General features: G+C 53.1%; 14 protein-coding genes across 14 annotated transcripts; 8 read left to right on the forward strand and 6 right to left on the reverse strand.

Annotated features, from left to right (window-relative positions):
• Positions 1 to 1,036: 1,036 nt before the first annotated feature.
• On the reverse strand, positions 1,037 to 3,036 carry HETIRDRAFT_173721 (uncharacterized protein; the record flags this gene model as incomplete). Its single annotated transcript, XM_009552812.1, has 3 exons — positions 1,037 to 1,900; positions 1,961 to 2,629; positions 2,692 to 3,036. The coding sequence occupies 3 exons, from the start codon at positions 3,034 to 3,036 to the stop codon at positions 1,037 to 1,039; spliced, it is 1,878 nt and encodes a 625-aa protein (XP_009551107.1).
• A 439-nt stretch (positions 3,037 to 3,475) lies between these two features.
• HETIRDRAFT_454875 (uncharacterized protein) lies at positions 3,476 to 4,271 on the forward strand (the record flags this gene model as incomplete). The annotated part of the gene is made up of 2 exons (XM_009552813.1): positions 3,476 to 3,796; positions 4,212 to 4,271. 2 exons carry the CDS (start codon positions 3,476 to 3,478, stop codon positions 4,269 to 4,271), a joined length of 381 nt encoding a protein of 126 aa, XP_009551108.1.
• Positions 4,272 to 4,394: 123 nt separating this feature from the next.
• On the reverse strand, positions 4,395 to 6,527 carry HETIRDRAFT_460710 (uncharacterized protein; the record flags this gene model as incomplete). The annotated part of the gene is made up of 1 exon (XM_009552814.1): positions 4,395 to 6,527. One exon carries the CDS (start codon positions 6,525 to 6,527, stop codon positions 4,554 to 4,556), a length of 1,974 nt encoding a protein of 657 aa, XP_009551109.1. The 3' UTR covers positions 4,395 to 4,553.
• Positions 6,528 to 9,042: 2,515 nt separating this feature from the next.
• On the forward strand, positions 9,043 to 9,916 carry mnsod1 (manganese and iron superoxide dismutase 1; the record flags this gene model as incomplete). The annotated part of the gene is made up of 4 exons (XM_009552815.1): positions 9,043 to 9,250; positions 9,358 to 9,548; positions 9,607 to 9,744; positions 9,836 to 9,916. 4 exons carry the CDS (start codon positions 9,043 to 9,045, stop codon positions 9,914 to 9,916), a joined length of 618 nt encoding a protein of 205 aa, XP_009551110.1.
• Positions 9,917 to 10,353: 437 nt separating this feature from the next.
• Positions 10,354 to 11,689, forward strand: HETIRDRAFT_411748 (uncharacterized protein). Its single transcript, XM_009552816.1, has 3 exons — positions 10,354 to 11,368; positions 11,434 to 11,542; positions 11,610 to 11,689. Exons 1-2 carry the CDS (start codon positions 11,039 to 11,041, stop codon positions 11,521 to 11,523), a joined length of 420 nt encoding a protein of 139 aa, XP_009551111.1. The 5' UTR covers positions 10,354 to 11,038; the 3' UTR covers positions 11,524 to 11,542; positions 11,610 to 11,689.
• Positions 10,581 to 10,775, forward strand: HETIRDRAFT_327460 (uncharacterized protein; the record flags this gene model as incomplete). The annotated part of the gene is made up of 1 exon (XM_009552817.1): positions 10,581 to 10,775. The coding sequence occupies one exon, from the start codon at positions 10,581 to 10,583 to the stop codon at positions 10,773 to 10,775; it is 195 nt and encodes a 64-aa protein (XP_009551112.1).
• Positions 11,690 to 11,702: 13 nt separating the features above from the next.
• On the reverse strand, positions 11,703 to 13,130 carry HETIRDRAFT_326533 (uncharacterized protein; the record flags this gene model as incomplete). Its single annotated transcript, XM_009552818.1, has 4 exons — positions 11,703 to 12,049; positions 12,111 to 12,296; positions 12,356 to 12,554; positions 12,615 to 13,130. The coding sequence occupies 4 exons, from the start codon at positions 13,128 to 13,130 to the stop codon at positions 11,703 to 11,705; spliced, it is 1,248 nt and encodes a 415-aa protein (XP_009551113.1).
• A 441-nt stretch (positions 13,131 to 13,571) lies between these two features.
• HETIRDRAFT_411750 (uncharacterized protein) lies at positions 13,572 to 14,990 on the reverse strand (the record flags this gene model as incomplete). The annotated part of the gene is made up of 9 exons (XM_009552819.1): positions 13,572 to 13,811; positions 13,864 to 13,974; positions 14,023 to 14,134; positions 14,185 to 14,321; positions 14,422 to 14,511; positions 14,568 to 14,641; positions 14,696 to 14,814; positions 14,863 to 14,905; positions 14,957 to 14,990. 9 exons carry the CDS (start codon positions 14,988 to 14,990, stop codon positions 13,572 to 13,574), a joined length of 960 nt encoding a protein of 319 aa, XP_009551114.1.
• An 876-nt stretch (positions 14,991 to 15,866) lies between these two features.
• Positions 15,867 to 16,455, reverse strand: HETIRDRAFT_173713 (uncharacterized protein; the record flags this gene model as incomplete). The annotated part of the gene is made up of 3 exons (XM_009552820.1): positions 15,867 to 16,009; positions 16,148 to 16,224; positions 16,328 to 16,455. 3 exons carry the CDS (start codon positions 16,453 to 16,455, stop codon positions 15,867 to 15,869), a joined length of 348 nt encoding a protein of 115 aa, XP_009551115.1.
• A 104-nt stretch (positions 16,456 to 16,559) lies between these two features.
• HETIRDRAFT_326574 (uncharacterized protein) lies at positions 16,560 to 17,174 on the forward strand (the record flags this gene model as incomplete). Its single annotated transcript, XM_009552821.1, has 2 exons — positions 16,560 to 16,937; positions 16,998 to 17,174. 2 exons carry the CDS (start codon positions 16,560 to 16,562, stop codon positions 17,172 to 17,174), a joined length of 555 nt encoding a protein of 184 aa, XP_009551116.1.
• Positions 17,175 to 17,217: 43 nt separating this feature from the next.
• On the forward strand, positions 17,218 to 17,706 carry HETIRDRAFT_326943 (uncharacterized protein; the record flags this gene model as incomplete). The annotated part of the gene is made up of 2 exons (XM_009552822.1): positions 17,218 to 17,299; positions 17,381 to 17,706. Coding segments are annotated over 2 exons (408 nt in total), but the record flags the coding sequence as incomplete, so codon positions are not given.
• Positions 17,707 to 18,440: 734 nt separating this feature from the next.
• HETIRDRAFT_460712 (uncharacterized protein) lies at positions 18,441 to 21,770 on the reverse strand (the record flags this gene model as incomplete). The annotated part of the gene is made up of 5 exons (XM_009552823.1): positions 18,441 to 19,925; positions 19,979 to 20,405; positions 20,460 to 21,296; positions 21,431 to 21,685; positions 21,762 to 21,770. 5 exons carry the CDS (start codon positions 21,768 to 21,770, stop codon positions 18,568 to 18,570), a joined length of 2,886 nt encoding a protein of 961 aa, XP_009551118.1. The 3' UTR covers positions 18,441 to 18,567.
• Positions 21,771 to 21,863: 93 nt separating this feature from the next.
• On the forward strand, positions 21,864 to 23,483 carry HETIRDRAFT_441917 (uncharacterized protein). Its single transcript, XM_009552824.1, has one exon. The coding sequence runs from the start codon at positions 21,975 to 21,977 to the stop codon at positions 23,400 to 23,402; it is 1,428 nt and encodes a 475-aa protein (XP_009551119.1). The 5' UTR covers positions 21,864 to 21,974; the 3' UTR covers positions 23,403 to 23,483.
• A 956-nt stretch (positions 23,484 to 24,439) lies between these two features.
• HETIRDRAFT_421751 (uncharacterized protein) lies at positions 24,440 to 25,244 on the forward strand (the record flags this gene model as incomplete). Its single annotated transcript, XM_009552825.1, has 4 exons — positions 24,440 to 24,447; positions 24,501 to 24,604; positions 24,658 to 24,960; positions 25,024 to 25,244. The coding sequence occupies 4 exons, from the start codon at positions 24,440 to 24,442 to the stop codon at positions 25,242 to 25,244; spliced, it is 636 nt and encodes a 211-aa protein (XP_009551120.1).
• Positions 25,245 to 25,279: the final 35 nt, after the last annotated feature.

Genomic DNA, 25,279 nt, shown 5'->3' on the forward strand with positions numbered 1-25,279 from the left:
CGAATGCAGAATCGCCACAAAGCTGCAAACAAGGATTTTCACCAGGGACGATATTGGAGACCAAACTGTACCCTCAGATGCGCGAAGTCCGACTACTCTTTGTGAATTCTGCGAACAAAGTCATAGAAGCCAGAAGGACCTTTCGACTAGTTCAGCACTGAAGTTTGAACGAGCTATGTTTTGCTCGCATTCAAGGGAGTCTAGAAAGTGGGGTAGAGTCGCATTAGACCGAGGCACATTGTATCACGAAGGTGGGGGAGAGGCACTTACAGTGCGTCCAAAAGTCACTTAAAACCGACAATCCTGCAAACTCAGGAGTGCCACTCACACCGGGCCGGCGCGCGGGGCCTCAAATATAGACTCGGCCCGAGCACTCCCTGCAGGGAGGTCTCCTCATTCCGCGCCCCGACCCATTTAGACTCGTTGACTAACAGGCGTAGAGGAAGAAGTCACGAGTACCAAGAAGAACATGCAAAAAAGCTCAATCGTCTTCTCTTCTCCCGCAGCGGTGCCTCCATACATCTAAGTATCTTACGAGGGACCCGGTACGAGTGGGTATAGGTATACTGAATATCGTATCGTATCGTATCGTACTCAGATACTGGCTTTATCAATAGTACTGGTAGTGGTAGTAGTGGTGATAGTGGTGATAGTGGTGATACATGCCGACGATCCCTAATTCGAGACATCCCATTGGTGTCGGCATCGGCATCGGCATCGGTATCGGTACCCTGGGCTATGATAGACAAGTGAAAGACAGACCTCCTTAACAGTGGATCGGCGGACGCGAAAAGTAGAAGACGAAGAAAGGAATGGGAGAATGGGAGGGGGGAGACAGAAACCAACACAAGAATGATACACGGGGAAGGGAGAAGACACTAGGACATACGCGTAAGCTACATATACAATACGTGCGGGTGGAGCGGGATGGAGCAGCAGGTCGGAAGGCTTGGCGGCGACGGCGTGCGTACATATGAATATGTAGATTACTTCGATAATAGGGGGCCTCGGAGAAGCGGGCGCGTGAGCGGAAGTGTCAGCCGCGGTCGATGCGGCGGTAGACGCGTTTATCCTGTTTGTCGTCTTTGAGGTGGAAGAAGGAGACTACGGGGAAGCATGGCGCATGTGGAGATATGGGAGACGAGAGCCAAAGGGAAGGCAGCGAAGATAGAGGAGGACAGGAAGCGGGTACACGAGAGCGTGTGGGGTGTGACAGTAAACAGTAAGCATAATAACTTGGCGGAGGGGAGAAAACAGGGACAGAGACGAAAAAAAAGGACGAAAGTAGGGAAAGTAAGAGGTATGGAAGAAGGGAAGACGGATCTTCGCCTCCGTAGCACCTCACGATCTCACTAGCAATTCGAAAAACGATCAAAAAAGGGGATCGGCAGAAGAAACAGAGCACTACGAGTGCCGCCTGTGCTGACCTCGACGGTTCTCCTTCGGAAATTCGCATTTGCGATGTCGGCGTTTGCATTGGCTGTGGACACGCGCGGCCATCAGCACACCCCCAAGCAACGACAGCCTCGATATGCGGGCGCAAGGAAACGCACCTGCATGTCATATCCTCGCTGCCCTGGGGAGGTGGACCACATGCGATCTTGCGCTCGCGGCAGAACAAGCACGCGAGCGCGGGCTTCTTTCGTGTGGTACCTGGAGGTTGCGAGACTTTGCGCGAGGACGAGCCTGTGCGTGCACGGGAGGATGGCGGCAGCGGCAGAGTTTGTGCGAGCGGCTCAGCGCTGGAGGGGGTGGCGAGCGAGGGAGATGACGAACCAGGGCTGGAGGCGGAGGACGCGGACGGCGTGCTGCTGCCCATGGGCGGGGAAGACGATGTTGAGGTCGAAGCCGAGGAGGCCGAAGGCTCGTGTGGCACCGCGGTCGACACCTGTATAGAGCGCTACGGAGACCCTGACGGTCAGCGCTGGAGCAGCAGGATGAACATGGTAGACGAACGCACCTTCCGCGGGACTGGGGCGGGCTGATCCGGACCCGGGAACGCCGCCGGGTCCGCGACAAACTGGTACTCGCTCGGCACATCAGGCGCGGGCGATGCAAAGTCTTCATGGATGTCCTCGTTCGGGAGCGGGAGGTGCGCCATCGGGGGCGGCGAGCAGAGCACCAGCGCGACCACCTGTGTTGGCGAAGACGACAGCGACGACGAAGAGGGCGGTGATAAGACGGACGGTTGTGGCGTGTTCGCCGGCGAGCCCGAGGCGGCGTCGGACGCAAGACTGGGCGCGGGGCTTGGGTCACGTGGTGCAGGAACGACACGTAGAGTGATGCGTTGCTCGTCGAGCGCACGATCGAGCCCAGACGCAGAGCCTGGGGAGATGAGGACCGGGCGATGGAATGGGAGCGGGGCGGCGTGCGGGGGCGTCCAAGTGAACGGCCATTGTGGCAAGGAGGTGGAGGCAGCGAGCGGAGATTGTGCGGAAAAGTCTTCGAGTTTTGGGACGCCGGGGACGAAGGCGAGGTTGGGGGCGGTGTAGGATGTGGGAAGGGTCGCGGCGGCGGGGAGAGCGTAGCTGGCTAAAGAGCTAGAGTCGGTGCCATACTGCGTGGCGACGTCGATGAACTGCGAGGGGAGAGAAGGGAAGTAGCTGTAGTAGATCTGAGGATCGGAGGTCTGGAGAGAGGGAAAGTCAATGGCGAGGACTTGAGAAATGGCGGATAGAAGGAGAAACGCACCGGGTGGTTGAAAGACTGGTGGACGTGCTGGTCCTGTGTGTACGGATAGTGGGGGTCGAGGACGGGGTGGGGTTGGGTGTGGGGAGGCCAGAGGGCAGGAGGGGCGGGGACGGAAGGCGAGTAGAGATAAGAGGAGGGATGATGATGATGTGGGGTGGCGTAGTGATCGGTTGTGCCGTCATAGTGATAGAGGGTGGGCGCGAAGGATGATGGTGCCGTTGGAGTGTCGTCATGGGCGTCGAGACCGCGGGGAACAGGGGCGGCAGTGACGGAGGGAGTGTGGACCGAGTCGGGAAGAGCGGTGTGGCCCGAGGAATAGGACGGCGGCGTGGGGGCAGGAAGCATCCTGGCGGTCGGTTCGCGAAACGGAAGCAGATGGATGGAGAATGGAAAATGAAACGGGAAGTCGACCGGGTGTGGCACGATCGCGGGCACGGGCCAAGGGTGGCCGAGGACGGGTGTGTGTGCGGTGAGAGGGCTGCAGTTGCTGTGGGAAGGGGGAGGGCGGGGAGAGGGGCGAGGAGTAGTAAGTACTTGAGCGCGAGCACTGAAGCACATGCCAACGCGTGCCAAACACTCCAGAAAATAGGGACCCACTCACGCTCCCTTGACTCAGCCCTAGCCGATTCTTCCTCCCCTCCCCATCGATCCCATCATCGCGCCCTGATGGCCGACCGGCGAGCACTCCCCCGCCTCATCCCCGCCCTCATCCCCCCCCCATCCATCTCGCACCGCGTACACGCCCCCCTCCATCCCCCATTCGACCCGACAAGCCAAAATCCTAATGTCTGCTTCCGCCGCGATCGCCCCGACATCTGCGATAACAATCCTCGCCTTCCCACACACACCTCTCTCCTCGGACATTGATCCGGCCTCTGTCCTCTCCCCACGCCAGCTGCCCCCACCAAGAATACATTTCCTGCTCAGCCACCCCCTCTCTTCCTCCCCTCCATTAAAATCCACTACACGCGTCTCCGTCCCTCTCGGCCTCGCACAAGCTCTCCACGACCCTAGTAGTGCCCTCTGCCCCGCCCTTTCCACCCGTCCATTGCGTGCAAATGACCAGTCTAAGCCCACTTGGGCCATATTGAACGACCTACGTACTGTACGTCCTCAGCGGAATCTTTTTATTCTAGTGAATATATGAAATCACCCGCCGCTCTTTCACCTGACTGCCAATTAATCCGTGGCGTGACATCAACTGCCCTACGCACGCCTGCATACCTCCTGCCGTTCGCTCGACGTCAACCAGCACCAGCGCCCAATGTTCTCGTGCGCCACGACAACCATTCAATCCAACAGTGCAGGGTCACTTCCTGACCTGCCTCGCACGCATTTCTGCCGCCCGCACGCCTGATTTCTCTCACGTCCCACTGCCCGGCCACTAGTTCCGGCCGCTCCCGAGAAGCCTTGGCCTTCTCGCCAAAGAGACTTAGGGGCTCCCTGCACACGAGGTTGGCCTGATGTCCAGATAACTCGGGCGCAGCTCGTATCAGCTCATATCGCCCCACGGTGCACAGCTCCCGAGGCCAGGTGAGGCGCGCTCCCCCTCACGTGCGGATCCTGCGCATCACAGCTGAGCGCAGCTGGGGCTTCCCGACTTGGCCCCATCAACGTGATCGATCGCCGAAAGAAGTAAATGAAACGCCAGAGATCTGCGCTCGCGTCTTCCATCGCGAGGCTTCTCTCTGTGCGGGCAGATTAAGCACGCAAAAGTAGCGTTGTACGTCTTCACGACACCAGGCAATCACACGCGAAATTTACGTACAATGTCTCCTGAGTTTTTGAAACAGGTGCTCATTTCTCGACGCCACTGTCCCGACGTTCGCGATCCCAGCCCACATGAACCGCGCTGTCGCCCCTCAGGTTACCTCCGAAATTGTGACCATCGCAGTCAGCGTGTCCCACACCCCGCCCACCGAGCTCGCGCCAGCCGCCCGCGTCCCTGCCGTACTGCCAGCGTCGAAATCCATCTCCTCCGCCTCGCCCTCCAGTTCTTCCATCATCGCTAGGTCTGCATACTCGTCCGACAGCCAAGCCTTCACCCACCCCGAGTCCTCCTTCTCATTATCGCGCAGCACGAACTGAAACGGCTCGACCCCCGAGCTCCCCTCGCCCAACGCTAACTGCTGCCCCGCACGTAGTGGCGCGCGCATCGTCGCCGACGGCGGCGCGTACATGCAGTGCACGCTGTACTCTGCGGGGTCAAAGTAGTGCAGCGAGACCCACAGGTCCCGCGTCGAGTGGTTCTCCAGGAGAATGGCGTACTCCGTCTTGTCGTCCCCTATGCGCAGGTGTCCGTCGCTTCCGAGTGGGTTGGTGCGTCCTGCGCCGAGGCGGCAGAATCGCATGGTCACGCTGTCCCCGAGCGGGCGCGCTGGGTTATGCCTGCGCAGGTGCATCTCGAATCGCGCGACGCGATTGAGCGCCGCAAGCGCATCGCCCGGCAAGCGAATGGGCCAGGACACGCGGGGCGTAGGGATTTCCAGATTACGTCTCTCCACGGTAATCTCATGCTCCTTGAGAGACACAATCAGCACGACGCGCCTCTCGCCCTGGACCTCCTCGCCGCTGACTTCCTCCACGGCGACCTCGAGTCCCTCCTCCCTTCCCTGCTTCACGATGTCGTTCACCAGCCTCTTCGACTCGATCGCACCACCGCTCGCGATCGAGACAGGATTTCGATCGTTTGCCCAGAGCAGGACGCCCGCGTAGGCCCCTGGCGCAGCCTCGTCGAGGCTCAGCGGGACGACGGATGACCAGACCGCATGCACGTCCCGTGCGACGACGCGTGCGTGTGGGGCCTCGCCGACGCAGAACTTGTGCGGGTACACCGCGAAGACGGTGCCCGGCACGACCCCGTGCATCGCGCCTGCCTCGACACGTAAGATCGGTTTCTGTTCGTTCCCTCCTGGCTCATGGATGGGCGTGCCGAGCGGAACGAGGCGCCTGTTGGCGCCGAATGCGCGGCCGTTGAACAGCGCGCGGTGCTTGTGCCGACCCTCGCACTGCGGATGTTGGATGCGCCGCTGAATGTTCAGCGAAGCGGTCAGAATCGCATACGTGAGCCGTGGCAGGTGCGCGGCGCTCAGAGTGGCGATGAGCGCGGAGGTGAAGAGGCCTGAGGAACCGTCGTCGTGCTCGTATGCGAGCTCGCCTTGGAGGCATGCCGCCAGGAGGACGTGCGTCGCCAGGCTCGAATGCTTGAAGGAGATAGGGCGGGAATGCCGCGTAGTATTGTCGAGCTCGTCTTGATTTTCGATTCCTAGCACGGAGCTTTCCCGGAGCATCGCAAGTACCGCCGCTTCGTTCTCAAGGGGTGGCGCCAGGCGTGGTCTGAATTCCACAGGTGCGCGCGTGCCGCTACCAGAGTGGCAGCAGTCCATGATGACGGTGATGTTGTCACCCTTGGCCTTGCTGAGCTCGAGCAGCAGGTTGCCCAGCGTGTAGTCGCCTATGTCGGTTATCATGGCGAGAGTTTTAGGGTCCACCGTTCCACGATCGGTAGGGCATATCGCCTCAAACTGTCCATCGTCAGTGCTCCATGACGGAAGCGATGGATACTGAGATCCATGGCCGGCATAGTAGAATATGATAGGGTCGCCGAAAGCGATGCTGGGGTTGTGAGTCAGATGCTGACGGAAGTTGGCGATGATGCCGTCATGAGTCGCGTGTTTGTCGAGAAGGAGGTGAATTCGTGTCGGCGAGACGTGCAGGTGAGATTGCAGGAACGTGCTGAACGCTCGAGCATCGTTCACTGCGCAGGAGAGGTTTCCGAGTAATTCGTCGGGGTAGGTGTTAATGCCGACGATCAGGGCATGAAGAGGAGATATCATGTTGTGGTTTCTGTTGATCAAAGTGGTCATCGTCAGGTATCGCCGTCGCATTACTTCAGAGGTAGACACTTTCTCTGATGCACTCGTGGTCCACGATTTCTATAACGTATCGCATGATCATTATCACTCATAGCCTCCACGTTTGATTGAGACTTACCTAGTTGGCCCAAATTTTCAAATTTGAACGTCGATTTTCGATACAGGCTCAGCGTTCAGCTCTCGATGTTCAACCCAATGCTGTGTGATCGATGCCAGAGTCCAACGTGCCGCCGAGCGGCGCATTGTAAGTCATATAAGGATTCAGATCAATTAGATCACTCTGATGGTTGGGTGCACGGATAACTTACACATTCTATGCAGATAATTTTGGGATGCCTTTATTCCCCGATTAGCGACTGTCGCTATGTTCAAGGCGGGATTGTGGATGCCAGGTGCAGAACGTGTTCAAGCAAGACGGTCGATGTAATCCATTTAAACTCAGATCCACTCCCGAAAGTCCCACAGCGCGATTATTCGCTGTCAGGCCTCTCATATAAGGGACCAACCCGGACAAAAATCAAAAACTTTACCTTAAAACACCTGCTTTTCAAGTATGCTTTTATACTCAGAAATCCAGAGAAGGGAGCAGGCTAAGATCAATACCATTGTTGGATTTACCCGATTCCCAGAATTTAGTGATAGGCAGTCTCTTCCTTGGAATATGTTCTTCATGTAACCCTTAGGCATGTTGATTCAATTATGCATGTATCTAATACTTAACCTGACCCCACAGATAGAGACCTGTCTATATGGTCTGAACTGAAATATTTCAGGGTAAGTAAGTATTAGTGGCAAGCAAAGAATGGAATCCACAGTATAAAGTAGGTTATGGGTTTATGCAGATGCAAGAGTAATGGGATATAACAAGAAGATATACAAAGATCTGGACACTTTCAATCCTATATTATTTGCCCCAGTGTCTAACATCAGCAAACTAGGAGGCATCTATACTAGCCTAGACAGGCACTCCTAGGCCCCTAGATGCCTTTAGTGAGTGCCTGATTAGACAGACACACTGGTGTCTAGATAGCCATGTCTAGATACATATGGAAATTATTGGATAATTGTCATCAATAAAATGACTGCAAAAATCAATTTGTACCAGGCAGGAATTAAACCTAGAACCTCTTGAATTATCTACTAGCTAAAAGCAATGTTAAGACAAGAATTATCCACTCCACTATATAGCCATAATGTACTACATTAACAACCAATATATAATGAGTTTTTTGAGACTTTAGAAATAATTTTGGAATGCCTGAACTCAGTGAGGTGTCACCTACTCTCGCACTCTTAGTACCTATTCATGGAAGAATTATGGCATATAATACATCATTGGAAAGCTATGATGCAAGGAAGCATCTCAATACCACTAACAAGCTAATATCTAACTGATAGCTACAATGACAGTCTGATACATTACTAGGGGATTTTCTTCTCAGCTCTTATCTAAGGCTATATCAAAAAACTCTCAAGCAGCACAGGCATTCTATACACAGCCCTCCAAAAATATCCTCTTAGTCAGCTTTTTGATAGAGCACCTATCTGTCCAGATCTGGGCATACATAAATATTTAGCAAGATATCCCTAGATGACCTAAGCATTTGGGAGCATCTGGGGCTCTGGAATTGGCTGGGACCAGTTATGAGTTTGCTGATGAAGGGAGGCAATAATGAGCCTTTACTACTAGGACCTTTTGGGTTTAGTCATAGGTATACAATAAGACAACTCAAATTTAGCTATTTTGAAGTTGATGACTCTCTAGAACTTGTCCTACCCACTATCTTGTAGACACAACATTGTGGTTCATGTTGACTACTATGCTTGCTATAATGTTGATAGACAAATTAATTGGACCTAATAGGGAAGAGATTGCACCAATGGTTGTGTTCAGCCTAGGTATCACCAGATACATGTCTCAGAGCTCATATGCGGTCTTAGCTAACTTGCTTCCCTTTTACACAGTCATCCCAAGCTATTTATATGTGTGCTATGCTCTTACTCATAACTTGCGAAGGAGCTAATATCAAATACAGTCTGGTCATAACAACTGTGAATTGACATTGCAGGACTGATTCTAATTTTGTAGTGCATTGTCAAATGCTCAGTATTAGTGATGTACTGTGTTTTGTGTCTAATAGATAATCATGTTGGCTGCTAAGCAATGTAAAGATTGATTACAAGTGAGGCAGCATGTAATGAACAATTTCGTACTAACACAAGGTGTCTGAGGGATTGGTATCACAAATTTGCTAGCTTGTGGTGGATCCGAGTAGACTTAGACCGTCCGGTTGACCAACAACATTCATCTTGGAATGTTGTGCGAGCGTCAGCAATTGATGTCATCTTGCGGTAGAGGGAGTGTTAAGCACGTGCCTGGATCGATAATCGCAGATAAATACGCGTCGAGAAAGCCCCTCTGTCCATCCACTCCCACTCCCGTCCACCATCCCTGAACTTGTTCCTCCAATCAACCATGTCCGGCGCACACACCCTTCCCGACCTCCCTTACACCTATGATGGCCTCGAGCCTTACATCTCCCGCCAAATCATGGAGCTTCATCACAAAAAGCACCATCAGACCTATGTCAACGCTCTCAACGCTGCCGAGCAGGCGTACGCAAAGACCTCCACTCCCAAGGAGCGTATTGCTCTTCAGGCTGCGTTGAAGTTCAATGGCGGTGGTGCGTGATTTAATTGCTCTTCGTTTGTCGCTCTGCGTTATCTCGTCTTCATCCTGCTTAATAACGGTACTGATGGCGTCATCACCGGTCCCCGCGCACGCATACAGGTCATATCAACCATTCTCTGTTCTGGAAGAACCTTGCGCCTTCCGCTGCTGAGGGCAAAGGACACGGCGGCGAGCTCAAGGCTGGCCCGCTCAAGTCTGCCATCGAGCAGAAGTGGGGCTCCTTGGACACTCTCAAGAAGGAGTTCAACACTGCTACCGCCGGCATTCAGGGCTCTGGTTGGGGTTGGCTTGTACATTCATCATTTTTGTCGCTCCGATGCTTGCGTATTGATTCTCCGATCATGATAGGGATACAGTCCTACGAGCAAGTCGCTTGAGATTGTCACCACTGCTAACCAGGACCCGCTCCTCACTCATGTCCCTATCATTGGCGTTGACATTTGGGAGCATGCGTTCTACCTGCAGTACTTGAACGTCAAAGTCGATGTGAGTCGCCTATTTGATGCAATCGTGCTGACACGATCATCTTGTGATTCTCGATCGATCTCTTTGCTGATGTCGGTTTGCTCACATTAAGTACCTAAACGCTATTTGGAACGTCATTGACTTCCAGGAGGCTGAGAAGCGCTTCGTCGAGGTTTCCGGCGCTAAGCTGTAAGCTTGATCAAGGTCGAATCGGGCCTCAATATCAGGAGGAATGCAATGCAACGGAAAGAGAGGAAATTGTATGCAGCGTTGTTGTGATTCTTGCTGTTTTGTAGTCTGTTGTACGATTCAAGAAGTCCGTGTACGTGCAATCGAAATGTCGTGCTCAACTTGATTGTTACTTTTCATGACACTATGCAACGCTAGGGCTTTCGATGTCTCACGTGTACGACAGCCAGAGAGGACGAAGACAGCACCGTCCCGCGTCTGACTGTGTTGTGAAGTCTAAAATCATATCACATCCTCAGGTTTCTCAACCCTGTTTTGGTAATCTTCAATGTGTGATGAATACTGCAAGCTATATGATCATGATACGGAACCGATATCTAAGGCACGTCCATCTTTGACTTGATGAGGTTGTCACATTCTATTCAGAGCACAAACCCGCAGAAGCAACCTCACATCTCGAAGCGTCAGAAGCTTTCAAAACCACACAGAATTGTAATTTAGGACTAGCATGGCCTGAATTCTGCCATCAGCATCGACTGCAACAGCCGCTGCCCTCCCATAAACCCTTCCATTGCACCCGCATCATCGCAGACAACGATTCCAGCTCGGTACATGCGGTACAGCGCCCCTCGGATCCGTACTTGGCAAATCCAGATCGCCTCTCAGCCATGATCCACCTCAGGAATAGTCGTCGGAATGTCCTTCAAGACAGAATTCAATTCGTCGATCGTCCTTTTGTCCAAGCGGGAGCCCGGATATCGCATGAAAATGCATTCCAGGACTGTTGTCGAAGTGTTGTCTTCCCGATGGTTAGTCGCAGAGGCGGCCCAGTGAAAACATGGTGGCGAAACGTCGACGTGTAATGATCTCAGGGTATGTGGGAACTGGGTTGATTAATAGCTGCTGCGACATGTGGATGGCTTGGATCGCGAAGCAGTAGATTGTTGCTGAATCCGAAATCTGTGGCGGAAACCCGGACTCGTGATGTTGGTACTCCCACCATCGGCAAAGCCGTCTCCTGATGCCTTCTGATGACTATTATGACGCCGATGGCCGACCTCCCCTCGTCTTCTTATACACGGCTTGAGCTGTCTTGCCGCACGAAGGCGTTCCCAACCCCTCGAACATGCCTCTGTATGTCCTTTACTATCACGCGGGCTCCCTCAGCTTCGAGCAAAAGCAGACGATCGCCAAAGAAGTCACAGATGCGCACTGCGCTGTGACTGGTGCCGGCCCCTACTTCGTCAAAGTAGCTTTTCAAGCATGCGAGCGCGGAGATTTCTACACAGCTGGAGATATTGACCAGAAACACGTTCGCTTTGTTGGATATGTTCGACGTGGGCGCAACCCTGCGCGGATGCAAGAGCTCTTGCAGCGATTGTATAGAAGTGTGAGAGTAGGACAACCGGACGAAACGGTCGATATCGAGATGCATGTCCAAGAGGCCGATGCAGACGTGAGTGCAGCCTATTGAAATCTGTATCCGTAGTGTAATGAATTGAACTGATCTTACGTCTGTAGGTGTGGACGTTGAATGGAGTTAACTTGCCTCAGCCGGGAAGTGATGAAGAGCAGAGATGGAATACTGCTTGTGGTGTTCCTAAACAATGAGTTTCCGAGGGCCGGCCGGGTAAGACGCCTCGATTTTTTTTTTCTTTTGAACATTTCGTTAATGGACACTTGTTCTACAAAAATAGCTACATAGAAGCTGAGCTTCCTTGCCACATAGATACCCCGAAAAAACATACCGAATTGAATGCACCCATCCTACCGCCTCTATCCTGAAGCGTTTATTCTGCGTCGTTTGTATAGCTTGGCTCGACGTTGAATCCGATCCAGCTTCTATCGTCCCTTCCACTTTGTAATGCCTCAATATACCGACTTACAATGTCATCATACCAGGTTGACCCGGTATTCAAATAGCTCAGCACGTAGTGCGTCAGATTGATACTCGCGCCAGAGAATATGAGCACGGGCGTTGTGAATTGACGGCCACGGAGGTAGCGCAGGATCGTCTCTCCCGCTGAGAGGTTCAAGAAATCTGAGTACGGCAATCCAGATTCACTCGAAGATTCCCAGCGGGCGTTATCAGAGATGAATCGCAGGCGACGTGCTTGGTCTGCGCGACGGAGGATTTCTGTCGGTGAGGAAAGTATATCGAACCGTGGACGACCGAGAAGAAGAGTAGGAGGACTGACTATCATTAGCCTCAATCCACACCTTCGCTGACGCAGTGGACATAAGCGTAACGACCGTGATCCCTAGCGAATGAGCATGGCTGATATGGTGCTCGTTGTTGGTAGGATTGTCATCAATCCATATCAGGAGCAGGTCTGTGGTTTGAGGATTCGCGATTGACGAAGCCAGCTCAAGAGAGTTCATTCCTTTGTGGAAAAAAAAATCAAAAGTCAGTGAGCGTGGCAGTCGATAAGTTCATACTGACTTCGCATTACGCCTATTTGATTCAAGGCGTCGAGCATAGTTCGTTGTCCCACGAACTGGTCAAGGCTGGAGGGAGTGACGCCGCCTACGGCGAACTCATCGAGACGTAGGAGAAGAATATCGCGTGTATCTTCATCGATACGAATGTTGAGCCAATGAGAAAGGGAAGCACAGAAGGGCTTTCCAGGGCAGCACGACACCTGTTCAGTCATATTAGATGAGTATCGAAGATATAAAGGAATATTGACAGCTTGACATACTTCATTTCCAATTGTCTGGGTCCAAAACTTTCTAACTTCTTCACTCGCAAGAAAAGATACCGCTGACGGCTGGCGATCCGTGACTGATCCAGCCTGATTCCCCGAGGACATATCAGATACCTGCAGCGCAAATGCTAATATGGAGACCCTCTGGGAAATCCGTTTCTCGTCGTCTTGGAGCTCATCCAGGACAGTCGAAGGACTCAGGAATGACAGGAGCGCCACGCGCTTCGAACGTTTGTCCGTCCAGAGTGATAAATGCTCCCTGGTACGGCTGAGAGTCTCGCCTAAATCTTGAAGGCAGGAGATGGTTGCTGGGTTAAGACGAGGAGAAACTACCGTCGAGGGTTGTGACTGTGATGAGATCGGGAGTAATGGAGAGAGAATGCTCGAGATTCTGGAAACTGTTGTCTTGAGTTCGCGAATCGTCGAATTCCTAGAGTTCGACAAATCAATCCATTTCTGGATGGCGACTGCAGTAGAAAAAATCGCTTGTACGACGGATATAGGATCCATGTCAGTAACGATGAGAGTCAAGCTAGATCAAGTTGGTCAGCCGTTGTATGCTGTGTCTTGTACAACAGGCGCTCGCGTCTACATAAGTCCGATTATCCCGATTAGCCTATCGAGATACTCAGCAACATCTTTCAACAAGCTACCTACATAAGTTCAAGACCTGTCCAGATTGAGACATGCTCGAGTCGCATCAGTGTTATAGATTATCACGATTCACCTTGAGGGTGATGGCTTGGGCTACATAGTTCATGTCGGTTCTGTTGACTTCGCACTGACAAGCGAGATTGCACTCAGCTGTCCAAGGGGATTATGAATATACAGCGAACGGTACCGGTGAGCAACAAGTTGTATTTCATCAAAAGTTGGAGCCAAACTGATATACGAGCAGATAAGGATCCAAGGAAGTGCTACATTAGAACTAAAGCAGACGTACTAAGATATCTAGGGAACGCTAGCTTTTAGAGGCTGTTCTATTTCCTTGAAGTTGTCGTCATGTATCGTGACATAACGATCAAGTTGGATTTCAATTATGGAAGAGCTGTGGTCCCTAGCTCTCGTGGCAGTCTGGTCTGCCGCCCGCTCATGTAGGTGCTCGTTAGTGGAGAGAGGTTTATCAAAGGTCATATCCCAGGCCGTCCTCTGTAATGAAATCAAGACTATGATGATGAGGGGATAACTTCCCTGTATGAAGTATGAACTAGAGGAAATATATGAAAGGGCAAGAGCGACATACCGAGACATTAACTACGATAATAGGCATCATTTCGGTAAACAGACTCCCATGTCCGAAGAAGGGCGTAGTCATCTTTATATGTCCGCGAAATTGACTGATCATATACACAATCTGGGATCGGGTAAGGCGGATAGGGGACAGGACCAAGAGAATACCTACCCATACAACACAATAAAATGCACCCGACTCAGCAAGGAGAGCAAGCACGGCTTCCACCTTGACCCTGCGACCCCCATTTTCAAAATGCCGCTTAGCCCTTCGATGATGCTTCCTGTAGTAGATAGTCAATCTATGGATCTTATATACACAATCCATTCTCACCATGCCTGAAATGCGATCAGGAAGGTAGTAAGAGCGTTTGTGGACAGGGTCAGCGCCCAGACAGCAGTTTCACATGCTAGAGATGCTCCGTTCTCAACTTTGTGTCGATGAGAGGGTGCGCTTGGTGTTAAGACTGCCTGTAAGGTTAGTCCGGCGCTAAAAAATGCAGCAACTGAAACCATCAATCAATTTCGATGACATCAAGACAGCTCAAGATCACGCACTGGAAGTGCATACGAGAAGAAAAATGGGGGCAATAACCATCTTGATCTTGCGGTTCCACAAAACCCAGGCCCTCCAGACGATGATGCCGTCACTAAGGAGGTACTGAAGAAGATTCAGGAGTCGGCGAAAATGCCACAAGGAGGTTGAGAAGGGCTGACATTGATGATAGGAAGATAGCTTTGGGCAGTCATCATCTTGACCGTTTGGCTGCTGCGCGGTATTTCAAAGGAACCTTTGTATCCGCTGTTGAAGCAATCCACGGAAAGGTGCACGGTGCTTAGGCTACCTTGAACTTCTTTCAGTGTGATCGCCCAGCTCAAAGCATAATGGGATGCTGAAACTGTAAACATGAATATAGTCGCGATCCACATTGCCAAGTTCACCCTCAATTGCAATCCCTTGAAGCTTGTACCAGGTTAGGGTCTTTATAGTATCACACAAGTTGGAGCTTACCCCAGAAAGTATGTTGAGAGAAAGAAAAGGGTTCCGGAAAGGCCTGCACGTCAAAGTCACTTCTAACCGGACGCGACAATACTGCACTGCTCACCACAAAAGGCAGTTCCAAAGGCCAAAACAATCATACGAGTCTGAATTGACGAGTACTCCGCTTCTATATGGGACATGACGAAAGAAAAAGAGACACCTTCGCATCGAGAGTCCATTGAGATGATTGTTCTAGGTAAGGCTAGATTCAGTTCGCTGGACGAGACCTTTCGAGATAGGAAACGTTCAGTAAGAGTTTTGGGAGAATGCGGTGTCCGTCACGAAGTAGTCGTCCCTATATAGCATATTTGAGGGTGCGTTGAAACGGTCAACAGATACAACTCACCTCTGTAATCCGAGCGACGAGATCATCAGCCGGCACAAGATTTGGTGCGAAGGCTGTTGTGTTTCATCCCTAGGAAATAACTTGGATGGTCAAATTGTTGGATCAATGCTATGGGAATATTCTTGCCTCTTCCTGATCACTACGAAGGAGATGGAGACGAAAAACCCAAAGAGCGATCTGATGCTAGGCTGAATCAGATATTATGTTCCGAGGGATAGAGAAGGTATGGCCGAAGGAGATGTTGTGAAGCGCACCTTCCTTCTGAGATCGAACATCCACATGAATCGTCCTCATCCTAGTCAAGTCATTATTAGCGCTGTTACCTGCAAATACAGAGACGGATAGAGTTAGCCGGAAGGATGGCAGTTCGCGCAAATGCTAAGCAGTGTGTTATTGACTTGTCCCAACACAATATACCCGCAGCTATCCTAATAGACATCGTGATCATCCCCGATGACCAGACCATATCCGTATCCTAGGGGCTACTCGCGCGACATACCCGCCTATTCCCTCCTGGAGCTTGACTCGATCGATCCAACCCAATCCCCCCCTCTCTCGTGATCTCATTCGAGACAGAGTTTCTCAGCAATTTCCCTTCAACATCGCCACATCAGTGTCGCAAACCAGACTATGGACACCTAATACTAGAAGAAGCAAAAAACCAAGACAGTATCCACGCGAGCGGGCCAGAGTGAGGCCAATGACTGCGGCAGATACTTCGAATATACGCTATTGCGCTTGACAACTCTGAAGCGGAGGTACGTGCATACGCTAAATCCTTAATACATCAGCATGTAGATCGCATTAGCAAATGCGAATCATTTGGGAAGAAGGTTGATATAACAGTAATGGATGCGAGTCAAAAAGTATACCGAGAGAATTAGAGAAGGGAGTGAAGAGGGCGCGAACGAAGTGTCAGGACACACGCAGCAGATAGAATTGTACTTGAACACCCCATGATCCGCAGCCTGAGCATGGTGATTGTGCTACTTTCTGAGATCAATCCACAAGACAAGAATCAGTCATACAATATACGCGTGAGGGTAAATTTGCGTACCAATCATGTCGATAGACAAGCAAACCGCTCACAATATATTGTTTAATATCCAGCGTCTGATGCAAAACACGGGCGCCCGCCTCGCCTTCATCTCCCTAGACCTCCCTCTCTTAATTACCCCCATACGTCCTCTTGATGGCCCAAACAGCGCCCGTTGCATCGGCAGGATTTGAAAACCTCACTTTTCACCACTCACAGAACATCTCCTCACCGACGTGTGAATGAGGGATGTCAACTTGAAATGAGATGTGGTCACGAAACGAAATGGTTCTCATCATCGAACAGTGGGGTGGGAGGATATACAGTGAATTTGCAAGCTGTGCGCTGCGCGAGCAGCTTTCACTTCACGTGACGCTGGAGATCCTGGCCGCGGAGCCCGAATACTGCCTGAACACAGTCGTCCCCAACTGTGTTTTACGCTCTCTCATCATGGATGCAATATTAGAACCTCTAGGATCAGGATCTATCACAGTGGGAGGCTCAAAGCGCGCAAAACGTGGACCCCTGCCTCATACCTCCAGCGATTATAAAGACCATCTTCTTGCAGCACAAGCGCTTTCTAAACACCTCGACGCCATGGGCTGCCATCACGCTTACATCGGCGGATTTGCTTGGTCTTTGTTGGGAAGCACGCGACCAACAGTCAGTTATTTCTATGCAAGTGGTATCAGCTGCTGCTCGTTGTAATGATGATGTCACTAGCATGATATAGACGTCTTAATCGAAACCGAGGATATTCTAACCGTCCGCAAAACGCTTGATAGCTTGGGCATCCACTTTGCAATGGATACATTGAAGCTATACTTCGTAAAGGTTGGATTCAGATCAGCTTTGTACTCGATGTCTATTATCGAATTTCGTACTATTGTAGAACCTTGACGGCATAGATCCCAGCGAAATCATCGTTCGACAAACCAAAGACAATGTCCTTATCGAAACCTTACCAACTGGGAGGTTGGGACTTCCGAGTGTTGCTAAACCTGTCCTATATGTCACTGATTATCGTGAGTCTCTTGTTGCTGCCTCCTTCGAGTCCCAGCCGCTCACGCCTCGATGCACAGGAATCCGCATCTTGCATCCGTCAGTCCTCATTCTAACCAAACTCAATCGCTGGACGAAAACGTACACCTCCACTCGCCCGATGACCATTCAAAAGAACTCCTCGGACAGAAATGACATCACATTCTTAATTCGATGGCTTGCTGAAAATGATCTCCGAATCCAATTCGATCAGTATCAGGGAAAACCCAAGATAGACTTACTGCGTATGGTTCGAATATTTCACGGAAAGCACGAGGAAGCGGTAGAGTTAATGGAGAAGTTGAGGAGGATCCTATCACCATCAGACTGGGACGAGATGGTCGCACTTCCCCTGCCGAATGACGAGTCGCTGGTTCCTCCAACAGATTGATTCACAACGAGGTATGGAAGGCAAGTCGTTTACAGGTTGACATCTAAAGCGACCAGGTTCACTTAACTCAACGGCCTCTAGGTTTCAAGACACCGTTACAATCAATGTTACGTCAGGTGAAAACAGGCTCGCACAGCTCCGCCAACTCATACGTGCGCTTTCTCGCAGGGACGCTCCTATATGCTTTCCGCTTGTTTTGTTCAAGATGTTGGACACAAAATCCAGGAAGGTTATCGAGAGAATCATAATTCTGTAGGTAAGATCACAACCATGTCAGCGTCATGTCATGGTGCCTTTTGCGTCGTCTCATATACCGGTTCACTGCCACTCGCATTATTCGATCTTACTTAGAACACCTTCCTTCAAATCTCCCCTGTTGGGATGTGCTGCTGTCGGATAGTTAATACCTACCGCCTACCGGTGACATTGAGCTTTGCGACTAAATATCTACCCAGGTCATAGCGGGAACGTGCACCTTTGTCTCTCGCCAAGCATCCGGTATTTTCCTATGTATATATCCTTCTTCTCTATACACTAGCATATGTTCCGAACACAGACGTTCCAAATCCGCGTAGTCTAAGTAATATGGTCCTAGCGAACACCCTGGCAACTTGGGGATCGCGGACAATATCACAGAATTATCACTGATGTGTCCTGCAGTCCTGTTCGGGGAGAAGGTTCACTCTTTTTATGTATCTACTTCCCACACATTGTGACCAGTCCATCGATCAATTCAAGGCGCGAATCTGGCTGATACCTATTGCTACGATAATTATAACTAATACACCGAGAGCAGACGCAAGTTTAATCACCATAATGATAGTAGAACCCAAGAAATAGAACGACAACAACCGGCCTTCATCAACGACCATCTACGAAGTCCAACGCAGAATCAAATTCCTTCACGAGTCTCTCAGGACTGAACGCCTTGGTTCTCTTGACCACATGCGACACGCCCTTCATCAAAATATTCCGGCGGTTGGCTTTATCTTCTCCCTCTGTCCTGCGGCTTCCCGAGCTCTTGCTGTCGCCACCATCCGAGACCTCCAAAGCTGCATCCTGGAACAACGACGATTCGCCCATGAGAGACCCTGCCGTCGAGCCGAAGCTGCTCGAAGGGGCCAAGACCGCGCTCAACCGGGGACGGATGTCGGATGGATCGTCCTGCGTCAGGATCATCGGAGAGAAGGTCGGCTGCATCGAAGACGATGGCGGCACGATTCGAAGCGGCTGCGCCGCCGACGCGTTGCTCAACAGCCTGCTTCGCTCCTTCTCCCTGTCCCTGTCCCTGTCTTCGTCCTTCCTGTCCCGCATCTTCTTCCCCAACCTGCTCTTGCTGAGTTTCTTCGCGATCCCGTGCGCCGACCCGTCCTCTCGCAAGATTTCCATGGCCTGAGGTTTGTTTCTCCCCCGCCCATCCTCGTTTGTTGAAGCCAGCGAACGCGCACGCACGACGCCGCCTGCAGAAACGGTGCTCGTCGTGGTGCCTGTGAGCGGCCCGTTCGTCCCATGGACGACAGAGTGGGCGGTGAGCAGCGCGGGAGAAAGGGCAGAGAGGGGATCGAGACCGCCGTGCCCCGCATCGAGAGCAAGCGGGGAGTATGGCCGATTCTTCTGTGAGTGGATGGAAGACATGGTGTTCAGGAACGTTGACGCCGGCTTGCCCGGCGTGTGCGGCGACAAGGACTGGATCGAAGATGGGCTTGAGACTGCCGAATGAGGTTGCGAGAGGCGGCGAGACTCCGCAAGGTGAGGAAATGGGGTCAGAGGCTCTGACGCGGGCTCCAGGGCACGCACGCGACTCTGCCGCTCGAGGTCTTGCATCCAGGCGTCCCACTCGATCTCACTCATGAGCCCTTCATCGCTGTCTCCGCCGTCGTCTGACCCAAACTCCATGGTCCCATGCAGCTCGTCATCAGCATCGCGCGTGACCACGCTCGGTCTTCGCATTCTCTCTGTCGACGCGACTGAGAGTGTTCGCTGACGTTTGTCACCCCACTTGATGTAGCTCATCGCCTGGCCAATGTCGCCCATGCCTGCCCTCTGCGCCCGCTCCGTGACGTCCCTTCGCCATTCTGGATATGGAAGCGGCGCAGCCGAGGCGGGAGAAAACCTGTTGCCCGAGGTGGATGCTTTTGCGGAGGCCTTGTTCGGCACAAACGTCGAGCTGACAGAGTCTGGAGCGTGGCGGTGGAGGATGCGGAGAAAGTTGGCGTACGCTGTGGCTGCCGTAAGTGACCATGATGGACGAGAATGGAGTAGAAAGACTGACCGACGTCTTCGAGCAAATCGAGAATGACCCAAATACCTTGTGTATCGTCGTCGAGGGGGATGTCGTGCACGGACCCCATCCCAGGTCTGGAATCTGGCCTACTCTCCCCACTAGAGCCCCATCGCCTCTCCTTGTGGCCTTTGAACGTGTCATCTTTCGACCCTCTTCGACCCCACGGTCCTGACCCGTCTTCACTTTCTCGACTCTCGATCACATTGCCGGTCCACGGATCGTGCCATGCATCCGCCATGGGAGAGACCGGAGGCTCGTAGGACCGATCAGGGCTGTAGGTGGGTTCTGCAGGAGCGAATTTTGCGCACACGACACGGGAGCTCTGGGGAGTGCCTGCCGACACGCCTAGAACGTCTTCTGCGTTGCGAAGGGCTCGCAAGGAGCTCAGAGGGGAGGAATGGATCGGAATGGAAGACTGCAATTGGAAAAAAGGTGAGCAAGCGTCCCCGCTCTCGGTCGGAACACGCACAGAACGGTCCTTGAAGAGGTTGAGCATGCCTTGGTGGATGATGATCCACCGCTCCCGCCACTCGAGCTTGGTTTTCTTGCGCTTGCGGATCACAGGCGAGGTGTCTGCGGGACTTTGACCGGGCCTCGGTCTATCCTTTTCCGCCCTGAGCTCCTTCTCTGTCCATATGACCCTGAGCGCTTTGACCCTGGCTTCGAAGTAGGGCTTGACGTACTCGGGTATATTTTCACGTGGAAGGCGGACGATGGCGCCCGGAGGATGAAGCTCCAAGAGCTCGTAGGGGCGAAGCTGATACCAAGAGAGAGAGTAGTCGTCTTCCATGAGCTGACCGGTGGAGAACATGATGAGGGCATAACGGGTCGTAGCGTGGGCGGTAAGAGGAGAGCTGGTAGGTTCGATGAGGGGCTTGGAAGGGAGGTGTCTGGAGGAGTCGATTTCGAGATCCGAGTCGTCGTCGAACGCATCGCCGAGATCAAAAGATAGCTCGGAGGGGTTGTCGATAGAACGGCGAGAACGAGAGATGGAAGCGAAGGTGATGGGAGATACAGGGCGATGTCGGGGGGGAAAGGAGAAGTGATTTGAAGCGGGCTGGGTGGAGGCTTTGGAAAGGATGTACTGCTTTACTTGTGCGACCTTCCAAGAAGTATCAAAGTGGGCGACAAGCCACTGATCCATCGCAACTGCGGGACGGATGATGATGGGTGAAAAGATGAAGATGATCAGGAGAGAGACGGACCGAATCTGCATGCGATGGACAACGGGACTTGGACCTGCTTCTGAGGGTGCAACATGGTTGGCGGTGGGAGCGAGCGAGGAGTGGAGGGGGGGATGGGGAGTCTAGGCGTGAGGGATCGTAAAAGGAGACATGGAGGATGACTGGGGGTAAGTACTGCTCTAAGGGGGACGGGTGTGTTTGTTGGCGGAGGACGTGCGATCAGGGCTATCGGGGACGATCCGGCAAAGGGACTTACTTGCGTGCAGAGATTGGAGGGAGCAGAAACGGGACGATCGAGCAACGGTGACAAGGCTGCGCGTTTCAAGCTGAAGGGATGGAAAGGTCCAGACCCCTGTGGATACCGATGGTGGGTGAGTTGAATTAATGGAGAGCGCGAGGTGGGGGCGCGGGAGAGATAGGATTGTGACGGCTCTCCTCGGAGAGGAGTCGGCACGCTGGACGACACGGCCACGTTTCGGTCGAATTGGAGGGCGCGGATCGCGCTGAAACGCTGTTGGGTGATATTAACGAGCTGCAGCTGGCTGTTGTTGGAGGGCAGTGGGAGGGGCAGCCCAGCGCGCGCGGACGGTTGCCATATCGAGCGCTGGGTGATGCGACAAAGGAAACAGCTGCTCGTCGAACGGCTCGGACTGCCGGCGACGCTTCCAGGCTCGAGCCAGCCCCTTCTTGGCGGACACACAACAGTCGCTCCGTGCTGCTCCTCCTCGCCCTCGCCCAATCGTCCCTACTATAAAAATGTCCTCCCTCGCGTCTTCCCACCACCGCGACTAGTCTCCCCCATGTCTCCCTCCTCCCCTCCCCTCGCCGTCTCCGACCTCCCCCTCGAACTCATCCTCGCCGTCTTCTACTGGTGCACCCTCGCTTCCCCCGACGCCCCGCTCACAATCAGCTCCGTCTGTCGCAGATGGCTCCAGCTCGCACGCTCCTCCCCCGAGCTCTGGACTCGCCTTGACCTCCACTTCCACTCCCTCCCACACAACCCCGACCCTGCCCAAGGCAAACATTCTCTCTCGCACGCCGTCCAGAAGGCTACTGCCTGGTTCGACAGATCAGGCATAGCGTCCCTGGACGTTCAAATCACCATCCGCAACCCCGCTGCTCGCCCGTGCAGGCGCTCTCCCTCTCCCTCGCCCTCGCCCTCGCCCTCGCCCTCTTCACCCATCACCATCCCCTCTGACTCGCCCCTCGCCTCCCTATTTCAAACACACATCCACAGGATCCGCACACTCGTGGTCCACGCCCCTTCAGAGGCAGGCATACAGCCCTTGATCCGCCCCTTTCACTTCCCCGAGCCGGCGCCGGCGGACGATTCCCCGCGATCCTCTCTGCTCGAGCTCGAGCTCGAGGCTACCGACGATTCTCCTCCGGCCCACCCTCCACTCACTGATTCCGCCGTCGCCACCCTTCCCTTCGTCACCCCAAAACCCATTTCTGTTCACCTCACTAATCTTGCTGTCCCATCTACATGGCTCAACCTAGAGTCCCTTGCCTCTCTCACGGTCACTCACCCCATCCTCGCCCCTCCTCTCTCTCTCACCCACATTTTTGCTCTCCTCGAAAAATCTCCCGCCCTCCAGTACTTCTCCCTCCACTCTCGCATCTTCGAAGCTCCCGCCGCGTCCTCCCTATCTCCCATTCGCACCCTCTCCCTCCCGCACCTCCACTCCCTCCACCTCACCCTCAACAACACCATCGACGTCCTCCTTGCCCTCCGCACCCCCACCCTCTCTACCCTCTCCATCACCGACCTCGATGGCCGCGCACCGTGGACAGGCCGCGCCCTCAAGGCCTTCCTCACGTCCCGCCCACCTCTCAAACACGTCAAGTTTGAGCGTCTCCTCGGCATCGAGCACGGCACTTGGGAGTGGTGCCTGGCACGTCTCCCGCTCCTCGAGGGCGCCTCGTTGGCCTACTGCGAGCGGGGCGAATACATCGTCGCCGCCCTGGCACGACGGCCCGGCGACAAGCCCGAGCCGCAGTCACTCGCACGCGCACGCGCAGAACCCACGGAGCTCTGTCCCGGCCTTCGACATCTTTCGCTCGTGCAGTGTCCCGGAGTCTACGACTCGATTCTGCCCTGGTTCCGGACCATCCGGCCGCAGCTGCGCATGGATGTCGTCAACTGCTCGGACGCAGAAGACGAAGAAGGCGGATGGGAGGGGTGGGATGGGCTGGCTTCGCGCGGTTGGGGGGTGCACCTGAGATAGACACGGACGTAGGCCGGTCCCGCCTGCCTGTATCGATCGCGTGCGATCACCATCGGAAATACAGTACTACCCCCTGTTCAAGGTGTGTGAATAAGCGGCCAGGGAGGGCGACGACGCCCGATACGTTCCGGAGGGTCCAAATTTCGAGACTGCCGTCAGCTCCAATATCTTTCTCTGACCATGTTGTGGGCCTACGCGTAGCATTGTTGACGGCAACGCAACGGCTCTCCCGCGTGTGTATCCGAAAGAGCATCCTGCCGACGCCTTGGGTGCTGCTCTCTCTCTCTCAATCTGGTCTTTTGAGACGACCTCGTTGCTTGGACACGATTCAAGTCATCCCTCTCTGGCCTGTGCCACCGCGTCGCCAAAACTTTGACCTCAATGGCAGTAAGAGGAGAACTCCCCATTTTACGAAGTTCCCGGGAAGCTCACCCTACATCAACAGAGTCGCCCAATACTAACGTGCGCGGGTCAAACCAGCACAACCTTGTCCAAGGCGTCGGGGTCCCGAACGTCGGTCTGCGGGACCATGGCCGACAGACCTCGTGGGTTATGTTGCCCACACAGAGATCGTGGGTGATCGGATTCTAGAGAGGGCTGCAAGATCACTCTGCAGCAGCGACCCTTACAAAAACAACTACAACTATGATTCGACTGTATAACGCTTTGAGAGTGTCACAATCAGATCGACGACAACGGTGCGGGACACCTATCCACCCGTCGTAGCTCGATGTGACGTCGACCAACGGACTCGTGGATACTGTCAAGTTCTTTGGCGACGACAACTAGGCTGGCCCAAGTAGCGTCCATTCGGTATCTCTAAGTCTTCCGAATTTAGGTGCGTCTGTTTGGTTGCGGTCCACCATTTATTGCTGCTCACAATCAATGTTCAACTAAATAAGGGGGTTCCCCCCCCCCACCCCCCCCCCCCCCCCCCCCCCCCCCCCCTCACGCGCCATTTGGCCTCTGACAACACGGTGATTTCCACATGCGCATCCATGGCCATCGACCACATCCTCTCCATTTGATCGGAGACCATGGTAACGTAAGGTTCTCCAGCCTCGCTTTCGGTGAGATTCGTCTACCACTTTTACGTAGGTTCAGCGCTTTGGACGTCACTGGGTTTGCGCCTAACTTGATCGACATGCTCAAGGCCAGTACGAGTCTAGAGAAAGTGGCCGAAAACGACTTCCACATCCAATGTAAGGGTCGTGCCTCATGTTCACTGCGAGCAACCTGATAAGCGTGCTCGTAGGTGTCACGTACGCGGCTCGTTTTGACTGCATGGTATACCGTCGTCAGTGGGTGTGTAAGCGTATTGCAGCGCCTCGTCCCGATTCTCGGCATAGCGTCCAAGAACTCAATGAATCCACTGTTCAATCAGTAATGTTTGTCAACGTGTCAGCTTTTATTAGGTGCGTAGAGCTGTACAGTGTCATTTCGATATACGATGCATACGAATTTCAGATTCATCTGCCCCGCAAAAGCAGATGCAATAGCATGTCTGAACAGACGCTATTCGTTCCATCCAATGTTATCATCCAACAGGATATCAATTGTGCGTCGTCTACCCTTCATGTCCGACGAATTCTGGCATATACCTGTCCAAATTTTTGCCCAGATGCTGGATTAGCATTTTGGCGCCATGCCAATCGACAATCGCTCTCTCTTGTCACCCTTGCACAACGAGTTCACCTGACAACAAAAAAGCAGCGTGCCTGCACTCGTGAAACTCCTCAAAGCCTCCCTCGTTCGCGATTCCAACCAGATGGTCGCAACTGGTTAAGTCGCGAGTGTACTCGCCGTTATGCAGCAGTGCCTCATCTGATCACGAAACAATGATGCCTAGGGATTTGAGCTGTTACAGGCCGATTTTC

Source organism: Heterobasidion irregulare (genome assembly GCF_000320585.1).
Source record: "Heterobasidion irregulare TC 32-1 unplaced genomic scaffold scaffold_10, whole genome shotgun sequence".
Classification (NCBI taxonomy): domain Eukaryota; kingdom Fungi; phylum Basidiomycota; class Agaricomycetes; order Russulales; family Bondarzewiaceae; genus Heterobasidion; species Heterobasidion irregulare.

Bases quoted from the DNA above. Each gene is read 5' to 3' on its own strand.
- HETIRDRAFT_411748 (XM_009552816.1), top strand. From the start codon at position 11,039: ATGCCTCTGTATGTCCTTTACTATCACGCGGGCTCCCTCAGCTTCGAG. The intron at 11,369-11,433 runs GTGAGTGCAGCC...TTACGTCTGTAG, and splicing joins TCCAAGAGGCCGATGCAGAC to GTGTGGACGTTGAATGGAGT.
- HETIRDRAFT_441917 (XM_009552824.1), top strand. From the start codon at position 21,975: ATGTCTCCCTCCTCCCCTCCCCTCGCCGTCTCCGACCTCCCCCTCGAA.